Below are 19,547 nucleotides of genomic sequence, written 5' to 3' on the forward strand. Positions count from 1 at the left end.
TGGAGTTCGCCACCACCAGGAAAATCTGATGCAGAAAAAACACCGTAATGACTTGAACACCCCACAACGCCTCAAATCCTGAACAAGACCAACAAACAGAAACACACAGAGTTCATGTCGAGACTAACGCGCATGGCCAAAAGTAAGTGGACACTTTTATGCTTATACTTTAGTGGACTAAAGCACATCCACATTAACGCAGCAGAAATATTAATCCAGAAACATTAGATATGTTAGAAACTCTAGGGAACATTTTGTCACGTGTCAAGTGTCATGACATGACTTTTGTTGGGATTTGGCACTATATCACTAAAACTGAACTGAATTTAAGTACATGATTATACTCACGCACTTTAGTAAGGTTTTGAATGCAGGACTTTTACTGGTAGTGGAGTATTTCCACAGAGTGGTATTAGTACTTGTACTTCAGTAAAGGATCCGACTACTTCTTCAACCTCTGGCGAGGACGCATGTCCCTTCCTCCCCTTCATCTCTGCTGTAACAGTCTCTCTCCTCTGTAATGCTGAATACCTGCCGAGCTTTATGTTAACACCTGCTGGTGTGTGTTGGAACATATGAACCGCCTCTGCTGAGCAAACAAGACCAACACAATGCGAACAGAAGAGTTCAAACAGCTGCTGAGACACTATTCATCCTGAGCAGATAAAAGGTTCAGAGTAACAAGTCAACCACAGGCCAGAGGTCAACCAGAGGCCAAACACAGCTGCAACACACCATCCATTCAGTCCGGTTAGTACATCTGTATTCAACTTAAAGGATGGCCGCAGGAAACGACAGAGAGACTTTGTTCTTTTAGAAAAACACAAGCAAAATATTGACGAGTTATTTTGAGTGTTGAATGTTTAATATTGGAAAGAGGCGTCAATATTAATCACTGACAAATTGAAATACATGTGTCATCTTTGTTTGGATCAGGAAACAGTCGCAACTTGAAAATCAAGTTAAAAATGTTGTTTATGATCCTGCAGACAAAATAAATGTCATCAAGATGTTCGAAGAGTCTAACTCACATGACAAGGAGGTGGGAAAGGTTCAACTTCATGCAGATTTCCCGTTAGCTCCAACTCCCTCTGCTCTGCTGTGATACAACAGAGCGACTCTCTTATCATTATAAACTCTGAACCGCTCTCTCTCTGTCGTTCCTGCTCACCTAGCATTAGCATTAGCATCACCACAGCTGCCTGTGTGAACATGTGAGCGAGTCAGCACTCAAATACTGTGTGTGTGTGTGTGTGTGGATTTAGCTTCAGATAACATTATCAGAGGGATGTTTCTTTTAGAAAACATCTAGAGGAAGATTTAGATGTTTCACTTCTGACATTAATCTTGCACTCATTCCTTCTGATAGCAACATGAATGAAAGTTATCGTTACATCCACAGCACTTAAAGTTATGTTAGCTTACTTTTTGTCTCAGCTGTTTTGGAGCTGCTTTCTGTCTAATTCTCAGTGGATTGAACAAGACTGGAGTCCATAAATCTCTTTCTTTTTTCCTTCAAAGGTCCGATAACATCAGCTGAGATGACTGGCAGAGACATTCATGATAAGAAGCTGTTTATTAGTGAGAACGTTCAAACAGCTCAATCAATGAAGAAGAACTATGTTTGATTCCACAGCTGCAGCTTGTTGAAAAGACTTTGTTTGTGTTTCACATTGTTCAGTTTTTGTATTTGTCCTCTGGTTCAAGTTACTTTTTATTTTGTGTTTGTAAACGAATATTTTTCCTGCTTTGCTTCATGGTGATAATCTGAAGCTGGAGCAGCTCTCACCTGCTCGTCGATGGTGAAGTGTTTCCAGGCTCGAGCCTCCTGAGTGCTGATGTTCTGGTAGAGCTGGAACGACCCGTCTCTCCATTTGTAGATACCTGAACCGGGTCGAGAGTCCCTGCAGGAGGAGACACGAGGGTTACCGTGGAAACAATCAGGTCCTGTTCTTACATGAGACCTGTTCTCAGGTGTCTCATTACCTGTTGGCCGCAGCCAAGAACAGGCCTTCAGATGGGATGGAGAATACCTCAACGTCAAAGGTTTCTGAGCTGGTGTACAGGTCCTGGTAGTCCTCCACGTAATCGAGGCGCTCCTTATCTTCAGAGGAAACATGAGGTAGTAGAGGTATGATACAGTATTCGACTTTCAGTTAAAGGCATAAAAGTTTTTACGTCGAATCAGAATCAGTATGAAAGTATGAAATAAAAACATACAATTAAAAATATGTAAAATAAATCTGTCAACAGAATCAGCTTATTCTCTAAATATTATTTTCTCATAAACTCACAACTTTATTCTCACTATGTAACAACTTACTCTGATGATTTATCTAATAAAGATTTCCTCAAAATACTGTTTTCAAAATTGCGACTTTATTCTTACATGATTCCTTTTCATTTAACTGCAACTTTATTATTTTAAAATTATGACTTTATCTCATAATATGACTTTTCCTTGAAAAACATATCATTTTCACATAATATAAAAACATTTTCTTACTAAATCACAGATTTATTATTGTATTGACATTTTCTCACATAATTCTAAACTTTTCTAAACAAAATAACTTTATCTCATAAAGTTGATCCTTCATTCTCACAATGTTTGAGATTGGAGTTTATTCTCATAATCACTTTTCATAACATTACAACTTTATTTTGTCTGTGAAAAGAATCTGACTTAACTGATGTTAACTTGTCCAGTCATGTTCTGTGATGTGGATGTAAACTCATAGTCAATGTTTTATTACAAAAAATACAGAGACAACCCAACAGACGCTGTGTCTCTGTCCTCTGTAAACATTCTGTATCTGAGGACCTTTGCAGGACCTTCAAACTCACTCTGCAGCAGCGTCCTCCATGTGAGTCCATCACAGATGAACAGGTCTTTCCTCTGAGCGTTGAACCACAGCTGGCCTTCTTCTGGTCCTGAACATGGAGGAGGATTTCCCAGAGTCACTCTGGCCTCCGCCTCTAAAACACAACAAGAAAACCATCAACAGGTCTTCAGGAATCCTGAACTACAACAAGGTAAGTTAGCCTGCTAGCCACTGTTAGCATCACTTAGTTGCTATGCTTTAAGCTTTCTCTGTTCATTGTTCTTTACTTGATGTGATATTATTTGTCATGTTTAGCTTCAGTTTGACTACTTGGTCGTCAGTTTTATATTTCATTCTAGTAGAGGAAGTACTCTGATCCTTTACTGTAGTAAAAGTACTAATACCACACTGTATAAATACTCTGTTACAGTAAAAGTCCTGCATGTAAAATGCTCCTTCAGTAAAAGTCTGTGAGTATAATCAGTAAACTGTCCTTTAAGTATTCCAGCAGTCAGATGTCATCTGTAACTGTCCTCCTGTGTCTGTCCTCCTGTGCCTGTCCTCCTGTGTCTGTCCTCCTGTGTCTGTCCTCCTGTGCCTGTCCTCCTGTAACTGTCCTCCTGTGTCTGTCCTCCTGTGCCTGTCCTCCTGTGACTGTCCTCCTGTGTCTGTCCTCCTGTAACTGTCCTCCTGTCCTCCTGTGACTGTCCTCCTGTGTCTGTCCCCCTGTGACTGTCCCCCTGTTATAGATTCTGTCATTAGAGGATTATTCCTCCTCATTAATGTGAAGCAGGATGTTACTGTTGGAGTTGAGGTGGAGCTCATTCTGAACTATCAGCTAATGATTATTAGTTCACTGTGGATGAATCAGCTGATTATTTTCTCCATTAATGGATCGATTGTTTTGGTCACAATGACCCAGAGCCCAAAGTGACGCCTTCACAAAGCTCCACATTATTAACGAGACATTACAGTTATTAACAGCATTCAGAGGGAAAGCAGCACATCTGCATCTGAACAGCTGGAACCAGGAAATGGTTTCACACCATCAGTTCACTTCCTGTCAGTCCACTGATCCATTAATGGACTGATCCATTAATGGACTAATCGTTTCAGATGTTGTTATCGTTTCATTTGTAACAAAACATCATATTTCATAAACTCTTCGTATGTTTTATTTTGTAAAGTAACTAAATCTGTCAGATAAATGTAATGAAATAAAAAGGACAATATTTCCCTCAGAGATGTGCAGTAGAAGTAGAAAGACTCAAGGAAAGTACAAGTACCTCAAAATGATACGTAAGTATAGTGTACAGTACACCACTGCAGACAGGAGGTGGAGTGAAACATCATTAACTTGTGGAAAGTCCCTTCTCTCTGGAACAATCCCTCAGTGACAGAGCTGGAGACCTTTTATTACTTGTCATTACACACAGTAACTGTATCTGACTGTGTGGTTGACAGACGGAGGTGAACTGACTGCTCCGTGTTAATAAAGTGAAGGTAATGAAGGTTTTCGTCACTCCTTCAACCGCACGTCCTCATTACGAGCAGACAGAAAGAGATGACTCTTATATCATTACACATCAGTCAACATCACCTGAAGGGAGATGAGCAGCGTGATAACAGACAGAGACGCTGCTAATGAGGACACAACAACCACAGATTTACCCCAAAAGATAGGCCCAACCTACATCTGGGACTTGATAAACCCATCCATCTCAGCCCGTCCACTTCAACAAAACAAAATCACAGCTGTTTGCAGTCCTGGCTCCACAAACGAGCTCGACATCGACAGCAGAAACGCTACACATCCTCAGACTGAAAACGCTCAGTTCAGCACATTTTATTAATTTTAAGTTATTTAAGTTGATGTACCTGCATGATTCTTGTTGTATCCACATAGTTGAAATGCACTTATTGTAAGCTGCTTTGGATAAAATGTAATGTAAAGTTACGCTGACCTTGTTGTGTATGCAGTACACGCTGTGGGCAGGTAAGTAAATCAAACACACCACAGACGGTTCACCTGATTCAGGTTTATATAAACTCTGAGTCAGAAAGAGTCAGATATCCATCAGAGCCAGAGAGAGTTCAGTCTGTTCAACTTTATCAACTCTCTGAGCCTCGGGCTGCCCACACAGTTCACCTCAACAACATTTAAGGAAATCCTCTTGTTTGTTCTCGGCCTTCTTCACAGTCAGATGTTTCAGATGGATATCAGTTTCATGTACGTTTCTACGTCCAGTAAACTCCACAGCAAAGTTAGTCATTTTGAGCCACAATAATCACATAAAACTGTTGAGATCCTGGTGGGGCTGCCAATTCAAGAGCCATGCTACTGTCAACAATGGGGACAATAGCACAAAGCTTGTCCTTTCTTTTCTTATTTCCCTCTATCTTTTCTAAATAATTTCTTGCTATGACTCTTTCTCCTTATTTCTTTCCTTTGCTACTGTTTTTACACCTACGTTCCTTCATTCTTTCACTCTTCACTATCTTGTAAGCTGTAGCTTCATAGCTAACAAATGTTAGCAACTAAAGTCTGTATTTGGGGATTAGGGCATGAGTTACAATAGTTTTCAACAGCTGGAATACAATTTGACTTTATGTGCTCTAAAATTTCTGTTAGCTTGCCGTTTAATGTTAGTATAACTAGGCTGAAAAACAGCTACCATAACATCAGATGTGTAGCTACGTACAGCAGCATAATTGGTTTATTGTAATTGTTTTAAACAGTTGTGTTTTATCTCTCTTACTTCTGTTTTGTTGTGATTACATGGTTGTTGTAAATGAATGATGTGTTGTTTTATTTATGCGATATCTATCTTACGCTGCCGTTTTGGCAAGGTCTCTTTTGTACATGAGAGGTAGCCTATCGCAAGAGACTTCCTGGTTAAATAAAGTTTAAATAAAAAAATTAACAAGATGTAACAAAAGGAAATAAACTCATATGTCCACTTTCATCTGCAACTGATTTAGAAATAAGTGGAGTTTAGATAGGTTTAGATTAATTTATTACAGTACTGATCCCAAAGGTCAAGAGATTAACTTTCATGTTCAAACCTCACTTAATGTTGGATATGCTAACAGTGTGCTACACAACACTGACTGATAAACACCTAGCATGCTATCTATCTATCTATCTATCTATCTATCTATCTATCTATCTATCTATCTATCTATCTATAGTAGCTTTGTGGCTACACTGGCTAGCAGTTTCCCCCTGCTTCCAGTCTTTGTGCTAAGCTAAAGCACTATCCAAAGTAAAAGTCCTGATTGTAAAGACTGTTTCATACAGGGGGTGGACACAATAACAAGAACACACCTGCACAATGTTATTGTTTTTAAAGCTGAATGTCACCTCAGCACCAGCCTGACCTCACTGTTGTCATGGAAACACATCAACCAGTAGGACAGACCCCTACTGTCAATCCAACTGCTGGTTATACACACACTCACACACACACACACACACTCACACACACACACACACACACACACACACACACACACACACACATACAGTGAAACATAAAACCATTAGCTGTAATGGCCTGTCAATCACACACACATACACACACACATACACACACACACACACACACACACACACACACACACACACACACAGGAAGCAGCTTTTCCAACCTGTCACTCATTTTGTAGCTCAGGTTACTGAATCACTGATACCATCACAACCAAAACCACCAACACTGAAAGGTAAGAGCAGTCAAAGTGCCCTGATGTGAACCTGATCCACTGGTTTTTATCAAAGTTACTCTACATGGCCAAAAGTATGTGGACAGCTGAACACATGTGGTGTAACATGTCCAGATGCCAAAATCCAGAAGAGAGAAGAGGAACGGCATGATGGCGCAGTGGTTAGCACTGTCTGTTCTGTCCGGCCACCACCGTCGTGTCGAAGTGTCCTTGAGCCTAAGTTGTTCCCGATGGAGACCAGCACCTTGGCAGCTCGGTCAATGTGTGTGAATGTGTGAGTGAATGGGTGAATGAGACTTAGCTGAACCGTGAAGGTTGAAAAGTGCTATAAGTCAGATCATTCACGTGAGATTTATTACAGCAATATTAATCTTTGTAAGCAGTGACGACCCCTTCTCTCCTCACCGTACGGGTAAACTGGTCCATGGTGGCCAGGCTGAAGAGGGGTGGACTTTAGGACCTGAGGGACGGACAGCTCGGCCAGGCTGGGGTCAGAGGTCGGGCACAGTCTGGGCGTGGCATCTGAACCAGGAAGTAGAACCAGCTGACGCAGTAAACCCTGAACACAGACAGAACAGTGTTAACCAGCAGACGGTTTAACCGGAAGGTGAAATGTTTCTGGATGTTTTAGATACAACTGCCACAGCAGGACCCTGAAGGCCTCAGCTGTCTGGAGTCCCGATCCTGATAACAGACTCACAGAGAAGCGTCCCCGCAACCTCCTCCTGCTGCCGATGAAGAACCTGGACCTTCTGGTGCTCAGGGCGCTGGGGAATGACTGAACCTGTTTACTGGGAGACAGGAAACCAGTTAATGCAACAGCCTGACCTCCTGTTCTGTCCGACGAGGTTCCTGACCTTGTGACCTGGAAACTGAAATGTCTGAAACTGTCAAACATCCAGCTTCAAACTGACTTCACTGTGGATTAAAGTTGGTTGATAAGCTTGACTCTCAATAGTCTTGTTTTTGACACTGAACCTAAACTACCAAAGACCAGTTCTAACTGTCCTGAACCAGACTGAACCAGATTAACCTGAACTGAGCCAGGCTGAACCACAATGAATAAGACTACGCTGTACTGGAGTGAACTGAACCAGACAGAACCAGGCTCAACTTAGCTGAACTAGACTTACCTTTTATAAATCAGACTGAACTACAATGAACCAGATCAAACTGAACCAAACCAGACTGAACTGAATCAGACCAAACCAGGCTCAACCAGATTGAATCACACTGATCCAGACCATGCTGGGTTGAACTGGACCCGACTGAAATGAGGTGAACTGGTCTGACAGTGACTCACAGCTCTAGAGGCAGTCCACAGTCGATGGTCAGCGTAGCATATGGTCCAGAGACGGCCAGCACCACGGTGTGCCAGCGGTTGTCATCCAGTCCAACATCCTTAAAGCTCAGCCTGCTCCGTCCACCAACACTAGGGGGCGTGACCAGCAAGTGGAGGCGGTTCTCTGAGACACGTAACCCCAGCAACAGCGAATCAGATCCCTCCTCCACCACAGAGAAGATGTACTCATTCCGCTGGAAACAGATAGAGGAATAACATGTTAGGCCAGACTGGACCAGACCAGAACAAGTTCTATTCAGTTCTACTGGTTCACCTTCTGTCTCAGTCTTGGTATCTTGATGGTAGCAACCAATGAGAACTCAGCAGGGAAGTAGTCACAGTTGGTAAAGACTTGGGAGGCAGGGAAACTCAGCTCTGTTGCCAAGGCGCCGGCCAAACGGAGACCTCTGGATCCTCTGGACTGAACCATCTGCAACTGAGTGACCATTTTTAAAATCTGTTTATCTGTTCATACGTTCATCCCTCACCTTGTCATTGTTCACCCCTACTGGTGTCCTACCTGTGTGGGCGGGGCCTGTCCTGGGCGTGGCAGGGCTCTGGCCAGCAGGTCGAGAGGCAGCAGGTCTGAGGAGGAAACACACACTCAGGGCATGAGGCTCAGAGTCTTCCTCACAGCCGTGTGAAGTAAAATATGTTGTCCAGGTGTATTTATGTGTCAGCTGCAACACAATGCATCTGAAGTAGGTTACAGAACACAAGCGTCTTCTTCCAAACAGAGTTGCTGCTTTTTAAATTTGTGTGAAACTGTAAATCAGAGTACATTTTTAATGCAGTGAAACCAGTGAAACCAGTGAAACGCTGCGAGGACAACATACGTTACAAGAAAATCAAGTTGATCAGATGTAACTCACTGCAGCAAGTTTCAAGAACCTGAAAGTATATTGTTTGTATAAATGAAACGAAAGCAGTGACTGAGTGAGTGACGGCTGAGAGAATCACTGCAGATGTTATGCAACAGCTGGTTTTCATTAGATCTCTTTCTAACAGGATGTTTTCCTCTAATTGTGATTGTCAGCAGAGCCGATTATCAGATTAACACCTCAGCGCTGCAGTTTATCTTTATCACATTATCACCTCGGGGGCCGTTTTATTCCTCTAGCTGTGGCTTCAGTGGTGATCTAAAAATAAAACCAAAGGTGTGTCGAGTTACAGATATCAGCTTTTGGCAGCTCAGGTTCCTGCAACAATGCTGTAATGTTTTCCAGTGAGTGTAAACGTAGTCACACTGAAAGATTGATTGTTGAAGGTAAACACAGTAGTTCATTCTCAAACCAGCTCTAGAAATCAGTTTAGTTTGAGTAATGTACGGAGTAATGTAGTAATGTAAGTGATGTACAGAGTAACACAGTAATGTGAAAATGTGTATTATTGTTGCAATAAACGGTTAAAACCTGAATTTGAGGAAGCATCTTGACAATATTGACTTAAATTTTAGGATCTTAAAAAATGAGGGAATTGGTTAAATATGTGTTGAATCTTGTAACACTGCATACAGCAGCAGCAGGAAGCTCAGTCCTTCAGTAATATTTAAAACATATTTTGCAGAAGAAGAACACAACCGAGGTTCTTCAGCATCAAGAACAGGGACCAGAGTGTCCAGTAGTTAGAGACAAACTGGGACCAAATGTAAAAGGTGACAGAAATGAGATGAAAGGAGAGAAGCAGAGGGAGTTTAAATCTTTGATTCTTAGCTGACAGCAACAGATCGACGTTAGTTTTTAGCTGGAATTCCCCTTTAAGCTTCTCCGAGGCTGTCTGTGTGTTTTGTTGCTGCAGCAGATCAATGGAGGATGAATGGAGGATGAATGGAGGATGAATGGAGGGAGGGGACGACATGCACAGAAGCTGATCTCACATTTCAAAGACACAAAAAACAACGATGCACAAAGCGGAACAGAAACGTCTGAAACACATGAAACATACCGGCCGAGTCTCAGAGACCACATACTGTACATATACAGATTTCAAACTAAGGGGACACATTCACAAAAAGATTAATAGAGAAGAGAAGCGGTCAAGTGAGGACTTGAGATGTCTTAGTGTCACTGCATCCAGCTCCAACGCTAACTGCTGCTAAAACCACAATGTCTCCTTTTTGCATTTCTGTTTCTACACCTGTTCAGTAAATAACATACAAAATGTGAATCAGACAGACTTGAAGCTGTTGGGAGGTGGATCTCTTTTAACGGACCAAGGCTAGCAGTTCCCCCGTTTCCAGTCTTTGTGCTAAGCTAGGCTAAACAACACATACAAAGTATTTCTTTGTGTTCCTTCCAAATGTGGCTATTTTAATTTCTTTCTTGCATTTTAGTGAAAACTGGACACATTTTTCAAGTTCAGTGTTTTGTTAAATTCAACTTGTGTGGTATCATCCAATCATATTTCCTGTTTTTCATAAAATCGTAACTTTTACATGTAGACCAGCAGGAGGTTTAGAGGAAATACACTGTAAATGTTGGGCTTTGATGGAGCTAGGCTAGCAATTTCCCCCTGCTTCCAGCCTTTGTGCTAAGCTAGGCTAACATGTCCTGAACCTATTTCTGCACTGGACACACAGATGACACAGAATATGCTAATAACAAATCCAATGTAGAGAAATAAAGGGTTCTGGTGGACTTTACATTTAATATCTCACACCCACGTCCTCATACCTGTACAGGGTCTCCAGCTCTGGCTTCGGCTTCTGGCGGCGAGCAGCACCCAGGTGAGCAGCAGGGAGCGACACACCAACATCCTGCCTGCGTACCGTCAACGACGTCGGTTTGATTCCACCTCACCGGTCTGCTTCTAGACCTGCGCCACTTACCGTCATTTTCAGGCTGAAAGATGACCTGCACCAGGACAGCATCCAATCAGGTTCCAGTTCTGATTTTGGAGAGATAAAGGTCTTCTGTTTCGGGGATTTAGTCAAACCTGAAGAAAGTAAAAAGTAAAACTCAAAGCTGAACAAACAATTTAATTTCAAACTTATGGAAAGGTTTGAGTCGTTATGAAGGGATGAAAGAAAAAGTAGTTTCCAGACTTTAATACACATTTCATTCAGATTTCTTATTGTCATAAAAGGCTATAAACTACAGTAGTTAGCTTAGTTAGCTTAGAGTTAGCTTAGAGTTAGCTGCTGTTAACTTTTGCTAATGTACTCTGACTGCAGTATAAATAATATTTATAAGTTTATTTATGTAATATATAAGTACTTTTACTTTGATACTTTGAGTACATTTTGCTGTTTACTTGAGAACTCTTCAATCTAGGACTTGTAACTTGAGTATTTTTTTTATTAAATTCAGTTGTATTTCTACTTTTGCATAAGTTTAAGATCTGAGTACTTCTTCCCCCACTGAAGGTAGGAGAGCCTGTTTGTTGCCTGATAGGTAAAACCCAGGGCGTAACCTGACGGAAAGAAACACTTCTTGCTGCCAGTAAAAACTGAAGGAGGCGAGTGTATCTGCAGTTTGGCAGCTGGACAATCAGAGGACTCACAGGCGGTTTAGCGAGGACATCAGCCTGAAACTTTGTGACGCTAAACAGGCCATAAACTGCAATGTTACGAAGAGCTTCACACACAACAAACAATAAAAAGAAAGACGCAGGAATAAACTCTGACGAAGAAACCAGCGAAGGACAGAAACATCTGAGCGGTGCAGAAACTTCAGAAGATCATGAACTCTAATTATCGGCTAACTGATAAAAATGAGTGTTAGCAAGTCATTAAAAGGAAGATAACGACTCAGTGAGTCTGAGCTCCTCCGGCTGATCCAGTACTGACGGCAGAGACCCGGTCCCCCCAGCCAGCAGGTTCTGGTCTGAGGGCTTCAGGTGTTTCTTCAGGTGAGAATAACTTTGAGATATAATCTGAAGCCTTAACTAAAGCGAACAGTACTGTACAGAACAAAGTGCTGATGTGATTATTAATCTGTTGATGTGATTATTAGACTGTTGATTTGATTATTAATCTGTTGATGAGATTATTAATCTTCTGATGTGATTATTAGACTGTTGATGTTATTATTAATCTGTTGATGAGATTATTAATCTGCTGATGTGATTATTAATCTGTTGATGTGATTATTAGACTGTTGATGTGATTATTAATCTGCTGATGTGATTATTAATCTGTTGATGTGATTATTAGACTGCTGATGTGATTATTAATCTGTTGATGTGATTATTAGACTGTTGATTTGATTATTAATCTGTTGATGTGATTATTAATCTGCTGATGAGATTATTAATCTGTTGATGTGATTATTAGACTGTTGATTTGATTATTAATCTGCTGATGAGATAATTAATCTGATGATGAGATTATTAGACTGCTGATGTGATTATTAATCTGTTGATGAGATTATTAATCTGATGATGAGATTATTAGACTGTTGATCTGATCATTAAAGTGATGATGAGATTATTAGACTGTTGATTTGATAATTAATCTGTTGATGTGATTATTAATCTTCTGATGAGATTATTAGACTGTTGATTTGATCATTAAACTGATGATGAGATTACTAGACTGTTGATTTGATTATTAATCTGTTGATATAATTATTAGACTGTTGATGTGATTAATAGACTGTTGATTTGATTATTAGACTGTTGATGTGATTATTAATCTGCTGATGTGATTATTAATCTGTTGATGCGATTATTAGACTGTTGATGTGATTATTAGACTGTTGATTTGATTATTAATCTGTTTATGAGATTATTAGACTGTTGATGTGATTATTAATCTGTTGATGCGATTATTAGACTGTTGATGTGATTATTAGACTGTTGATTTGATTATTAATCTGTTTATGAGATTATTAGACTGTTGATGTGATTATTAATCTGCTGATATGATTAATAGACTGTTGATTTGATTATTAGACTGTTGATGTGATTAGTAATCTGTTGATGTGATTATTAATCTGCTGATGTGATTATTAGACTGTTGATTTGATTATTAGACTGTTGATTTGATTATTAGACTGCTGATGTGATTATTAATCTGCTGATGTGATTATTAATCTGTTGATGTGATTAATAGACTGTTGATTTGATTATTAATCTGTTGATGTGATTAATAGACTGTTGATTTGATTATTAATCTGTTGGTGTGATTATTAGACTGTTTTTTTGATTATTCATCTGCTGATGTGATTATTAATCTGTTGATGTGATTATTAATCTGCTGATAAGATTATTAGACTGTTGATTTGATTATTAATCTGTTGATTTGATTATTAATCTGCTGATATGATTATTAATCTGTTGATGCGATTATTAGACTGTTGATTTGATTATTAGACTGTTGATTTGATTATTAATCTGTTGATGAGATTATTAATCCGCTGATGTGATTATTAATCCGCTGATGTGATTATTAATCTGATAATGTGATTATTGATCCGCTGATGTGATTATTAATCTTCTGATGTGATTATTAGACTGTTGATTTGATTATTAATCTGATGATGAGATTATTAATCCGCTGATGTGATTATTAATCTGCTGATGTGATTATTAATCTGCTAATGTCATTATTAATCTGCTGATGAGATTATTAGACTGTTGGTACTCATTTGTTTTTTTTAATTAAAAATGAAAAATCAAACCTGGGTCAGAGGTCAATCCTGCCGGCTCTGTTCTGATCCTGGATCAGTCTGTGGTTCAAAACTGATCTCCAGACCCTCAGGATGTCTCTGAAGGAAGAGTTTTGGTTGGAGAGAAAAGGAAAAGTTTCCTCAAGACTTTTTCTTCCCTCTTTGACTGAAACACCTCGAAGACGCCTTCGAGAACAACTTGGTCCTCTTCCTGAGATCTTCCTGGACTCTTTGAAACAGACCAGATGAAATGTTCCAGAGGTCGTCTGAACCCTTGAAGGTCTCACAAACCCATCTTTTCTTCCTCAGGGAAGTTGTCCAGGTCTTTTCCCTTCACGCGTCCTTTTCTTTGATATTTTCAAAATGATCCAGTAAAAATAGAATTACTTAAAGTTTTTCACTTGCTGCTCTTTAAAAAACAAAATAAGAAGATCTCTGAGAAGTTGTCTCGACTTTTATTGAAACGTTCTGGACATTCAATCTTTTCAAAACACCCAGACAGATAAAACCGGGACAAGTCCACCTGTTATTTTCTTTCCTGAAGATGCAGACACCCACCAGGTCGTCCTTTACATGAACTGTTTTATTAACTGTCTATTTTAAAAGCTTCAGATGAAAATCTTCAAAGACGTTAAAAAGCTTCATCAGTTTCCTTCAGAGACGTCTGACAGAGCTGCTGCCTGCTGACTGACTGGATGTGATGTTCAGGTTCAGGTGAGACTCACTCAGGAGAGAGAGAGTTTACCTGCAGGTGAGCCGGCCTCGCTCGCCCGACATTTAAATATAAAAGACTGGGAGGAGCTGGAGAGAGAGAGAGAGAGGGAGAGAGAGAGACAGGGCGAGAGAGAGACAGAGAGAGAGATAGACAGAGACACAGAGAGAGAGAGAGGGAGAGAGAGAGACAGGGCGAGAGAGAGAGAGAGAGAGATAGACAGAGACAGAGAGAGAGAGAGAGACAGAGAGAGAGAGAGAGAGAGGGAGAGAGAGAGACAGGGCGAGAGAGAGAGACAGAGAGAGAGAGAGACAGAGTGAGAGAGAGAGAGATAGACAGAGACACAGAGAGAGAGACAGAGACAGAGAGAGAGAGAGAGAGAGAGACAGAGTGAGAGAGACAGAGTGAGAGAGACAGAGAGAGACAGACAGAGACAGAGAGAGACAGAGAGACAGAGACAGAGAGAGACAGACAGAGAGAGAGAGAGAGAGAGAGAGAGACACAGAGAGAGAGAGAGACAGGGAGACAGAGTGAGAGAGAGAGACAGAGAGAGACAGCAACAGGGAGACAGAGAGACTGAAGACGGACACTGTGAAGCTTTAAAGCTAACATAATCACTGACAGGAAAGAATGGAAATATTTTCTGTACTTTTCACTCATTTATTCACTTTTCAGAGATCAGATCATCAGACTGTGCCGACGTCAACAGCCTTAAATAAAAGCCTCCAGTCGTCCACAGAAAGACATGTAGCTGAATATGAACCATGTTAGCGCGTTAATGTCTTCGATCCAGACTGTTTACTGCTAACTAGCTAATGTTAGCATGCTAACATGCTAAACTACGCTCATTGTAATGATTTTTGAGTGAGTTGATTATACGTTGTTTTAATAATATATTAATAATAATATAGAGTAGAAACATGGAAATACTCAAGTAGAAGTACTTCAAAATTGTACTTAGTAAAAAAAGTACAATGGATATGTGAAATGATCCAATTATGGTCATCTCACCAAAAAGATGAAATAAATATATCTAATAAATATTTTATGTTACTTGTGGTGAAAAGAGGCTGTTTACTGACGTGTTATTCAATCAGTGTGTGTGTGTGTGTGTGTCAGTGATTCATTCAGGTCTGAAAATCAGTAAAAATGATAAAAATCTTACTCTGGTTCTGTTTGTTTATGAATGTGTGAATGTGGATATTGACACATAATAAAAACTGAAGCGGTCGAACCTGTTCGGTCTACCTGATTTCAGTTTTAGTTTCATGTGTCGGAGGAAACTTCTGATCTGAAGTCTGAAGTGAGCGAGATGAAACAGAAGAAGAAAGATGAAAAGAGATGGAAGCGAGAGATAAAGAGAAGAAGAAGTGACTGATCTCTGGTCTGTATCTGTCTCTCCCTCAGGTGTGTTGATGATCAGTACAGAGGAATTCCCCAGGTGAACCGGAGCTCCGCCTCCTACCTGTCTGACCCGCCCTCCTCCTCCTCACATGCTGACACAGACTCAACACACACACCCACACTGCACAGGTGAGTCTATGGACATCACATCGGTCTCTGTCATGGATCAATACATTTAATTGATCGGTGATGTTCGAGCAGTCGTGCTGCCACAAAAACAAAGTTTCAAATTTATTCTGACATTTCTTAAATTTTTAGTGTCCATCAATTAAATTAAGCGCCTTCTAATTACCTCTGAGGGCGGCCATTGGTCAAGGAATAGTTCAACATGTTGGAAAACACTTTCAATCTCATGTCTGTGTTCAGGAAATGGTTAGCTTAGCTTAGCATAAAGAATGGAAACAGGGAAACAGCTTACTGTCCATCATTTTGACGGACGGCTCAAAATACTACATTGCCCATGAGCCTCTGAGCCACCGTTGCCATGGAGATGAAGCCAGTTTCAAAACACTTTGTTGTTATAGTTACAAACAAAACGCAGCGCCACAGATGCTGAATTCACCCAAAACTGAGCCAGAAACCGAAGTAAAATCAGTTTCTCAACAGGGTAAGCTTTAGCTTCAGATCACCATTAATGTGAAGCTCTGTGATTGGCTGTTTGTTAGTGTAACAAGCATCCTGGGAGTCGTAGTTAGCTTCTCCTTCATTCCTCATGTTCACATGTTCACTGTTAATCATTTCATTCACTAAAAAGTTATTGAAGCGGGAAAATAAGGCTCTCCAAGCTAACAGGCTGGTTAACTGACCTAACTTAGCATGCTAGTTAGCTTAGCTCAGTCACCAACTGGACAATAACTCTCCACAGTTAGCTAGCTTCCTCCATATTGGACTCTCCGTCCACTCAGAGCTCAGCTCTGTCAGGATGGTTCCTTATTGGTCAATGTGGTGAACTCATAGAACTGATTTAGTCTCAAATTGTCACCATTTTAAATGCTGGTTTTGACTGGACCTTTAGTCTCATAGAGCCCCACATATCCTACGTACTGACTGTGTCCTCAAACTCAACATCGATGGAGAGCTGAGCAGACATTAGTGAGCAGACATTAGTGAGCAGTGGATGCTGTAAATAATGTAAAAGTGCATCGTTAACTTTCATTTTGTGGAATTGTAGTAAAAGATTGAATCTGACTTCATAAATAACTTCGTGCTCAGGTTCTTAAATCTCAGAGAAAAGATGGCAGTGGGTTCATTCGTGTCTGTGCCTGCTGGACTGGATCCAGGTTCAGATCTAAACCTGGATTATTTTGGCTTTAGCTGCTCTCTGCTGGATCCACACACTTCACATCAGAGCTGATCCGGCTTTTCATGTCTGAGTAAACATCTACCCAGCAGCCTCGGCGCGCTGACGGCACCTGACGAAGCTTCAGTAGATAATTCACTTGGTAATCCTGAAATACCACTGAAGATACGCAGAATGGTTTCATGTCTTTGAGCTCATCAAGAGTTAACGGGGATGTATGAGTGGAGGGTGTGGCAGAGAGTCACACAGATTTATGGATTGACAGCAGTTTAAATGATTTGTGAGTCTAAGTGGACTCTGAGTTCATCTGATTCCTGTTCACTTTTGTTTGAGGTCTCAGTCTGATTCAAACTGTTGTTCCACATCTAAAGACAGGCGGCACTCGAGATCACAGCATCCCGATGTCCCCGTTAATAATGTCGTGTCGAACTTTGACCTGTGAATTCACCCCGCTGACAAATAAGAAGCCGTTCTGACAGAGCTGAGTTCTGATTGGACAGAGAGTGCAATATGGAGGAAGCTAGCGTAGCTTATTAGCTGAGTGTCACCATCAGTCTCATTGAAGCTCCTCGGTCAGAGTATAAGCTGGTCCCCAACAGAGACCTGGTCTACACAGTTAGAGACAAGAGGACATCAGACTGAGACAGCTGTTAATACACTGTGGACACTTATTGACCTGTTAGCTACCGAACTAACAGCTAGCTAGCTTGCTGTTGGCAGTTCTCCAGGTGACCTTCCTAACATCAGGCTGAGGTGTCCTTTGTCCTCAGCGTTTGTCCTCAGGAAAAACAAATGGACAGATGAGCAGAACAAATGTTGAACTGATCGTCCTTTAGAAATGTCTTGCTCAGAGTTTTACAGCGCAGATAACCAAAGTGTTTGTGTGTGACGTCTCTACGGTTCAGAGGCCAATAATTACTGGTCCTGTTGTTTGGAGGACTGGACTAATTCTTCCAGAACACCAGGTTTTATTCAAAATGGTGATAACTCAGTGAGTGAAGATGAATCACATCAAAAACTGACAGAAATTGTTACATGATGTTTTTAAGATATTAAAATACAGTTCTGTTTTATTCTGAGAAAATAATATATGTTAAACTGTTTAGATGAGTCGACTGCCGAGGAGACAAAATGAGCATTATGCAATAATCAAAGTAGTCAGTCCCCCCCCCCCCCACACACACACACACACACAGGAATGTCAGCAGTGTGTGATGTTGAGCCGTGATAAGATCTCACTAAGTGTTCCTGAAGGAAAATCATCCAAACAGCCGCCGACAGGTGAGTGATCTGTGATAAAACCTCAAGAGCAGGAAAACCATAACACGAGACGTACGTGAGGGAACTGAACACCCTGATCCTCTCGGTCCAGCTGTGGCCCGGATCCGGCACAGATTAGTTATTAGTACAGTCGTTAGCTCCCTCGCTAGCAAAGGTTAGCTTGTTAGCAACAGAATCTGTATTTGTGGATTGGGGAATTAATAACTGCATGATTAATAAGAGTATTTTACACAGAATATTGATTATTTATCTTCTTATCTTCTGGAGAATTAGTGTGATCTTTGTAGAATCTTTATTTACAGAATGCACAAACAGAAACATTGAGTCCACGACTTGTACCTGAATACAGCAGCTAATGTCCACACACACACACACACACACACAGAGGTAATAACAGTGTCTGTAAACACACAGTTAACAGCACTAATGGCCCGTCTGTGCACACACACTGACAGTAACTGATGAGGTGTTTCTTTGATGTGTGTGTTGCTGTCAGGCAGGTCGAGACAGGAAGCTGCTGTAATCTCACACACACACACACACACACCTCTGCTATAAACTCCGATGTCAGTTCAGTATGAGAGATGCGTCTAAATACTACAATACCCATGAGCCTCAGCTGCTGTTGCCGTGGAGAGGAAACCAGTCGGAATTGTGGTGAATTCAAAACACTTCAGCCTGTCGTCATGGTTACTGAACCCATCACAAACTGATCCAGAATCAGAGAGTAAACTGATTTAAAAAAAACTGTAATCTTTATCCCCAAAATAAGGAGCTCTGTGATTGGCTGTTTGTTGGTGAAATGCACCCTGGGAGTCGTAGTCAACGTCTCTCCTTCAGGCTTCTTGTAGATTCAGTTTCATGTTCGAACAGTCTCACTGAACATTTTCACATTTGTATGACAAGAGACAGAGAGACAGACAGACAAAGAGAGACAGACAGACAGAGACTGAGACAGACAGAGAGACCAACAGAGAGAGAGAGAGAGACAGAGAGAGAGAGAGAGAGACAGACAGACAGAGAGACAGATAGAGAGACAGACAGAGAGAGAGAGAGAGAGAGACCAACAGAGACAGACAGACAGACAGACAGACAGACAGAGAGAGAGAGACAGACAGAGACAGAGAGACCGACAGAGACAGACAGACAGACAGAGACAGACAGAGAGAGAGACAGACACAGACCTTCAGGACTTCCTCTGCTGACTTCAGGTCTTTCAGTCACCTGACGCTCGATCACCTTTCAGGTTGTAAAAACAGAAGTGGACACAAAGACCGAGGCGGAGCGGCAGGAAGCAGCTCCTGCCAGATGCTAATCACAGACTACCGGCTGGGCGTCGAACCAGCAGCCT

General features: G+C 41.0%; 1 protein-coding gene across 1 annotated transcript in view; it reads right to left on the reverse strand.

The window, feature by feature from the left end:
- LOC139292629 (thrombospondin-type laminin G domain and EAR repeat-containing protein-like) overlaps positions 1-10,644 on the reverse strand; it is an 18,538-nt gene extending 7,894 nt beyond the window's left edge. Inside the window, exons 1-10 of the mRNA XM_070914991.1 lie at positions 10,563-10,644; positions 8,411-8,475; positions 8,165-8,326; positions 7,852-8,084; positions 7,249-7,339; positions 6,954-7,107; positions 2,848-2,979; positions 1,987-2,104; positions 1,790-1,904; positions 1-25 (exon numbers count right to left, since the gene is read on the reverse strand). The exon at positions 1-25 is cut by the window's left edge and continues 156 nt beyond it. Of these exons, the coding sequence (XP_070771092.1) occupies positions 1-25; positions 1,790-1,904; positions 1,987-2,104; positions 2,848-2,979; positions 6,954-7,107; positions 7,249-7,339; positions 7,852-8,084; positions 8,165-8,326; positions 8,411-8,475; positions 10,563-10,644 (1,177 nt within the window). The remainder of the gene's footprint in view (positions 26-1,789; positions 1,905-1,986; positions 2,105-2,847; positions 2,980-6,953; positions 7,108-7,248; positions 7,340-7,851; positions 8,085-8,164; positions 8,327-8,410; positions 8,476-10,562) is intronic.
- Positions 10,645-19,547: the final 8,903 nt, after the last annotated feature.

Source organism: Enoplosus armatus, chromosome 11 (genome assembly GCF_043641665.1).
Source record: "Enoplosus armatus isolate fEnoArm2 chromosome 11, fEnoArm2.hap1, whole genome shotgun sequence".
NCBI classification, from domain to species: Eukaryota; Metazoa; Chordata; class Actinopteri; order Centrarchiformes; family Enoplosidae; genus Enoplosus; species Enoplosus armatus.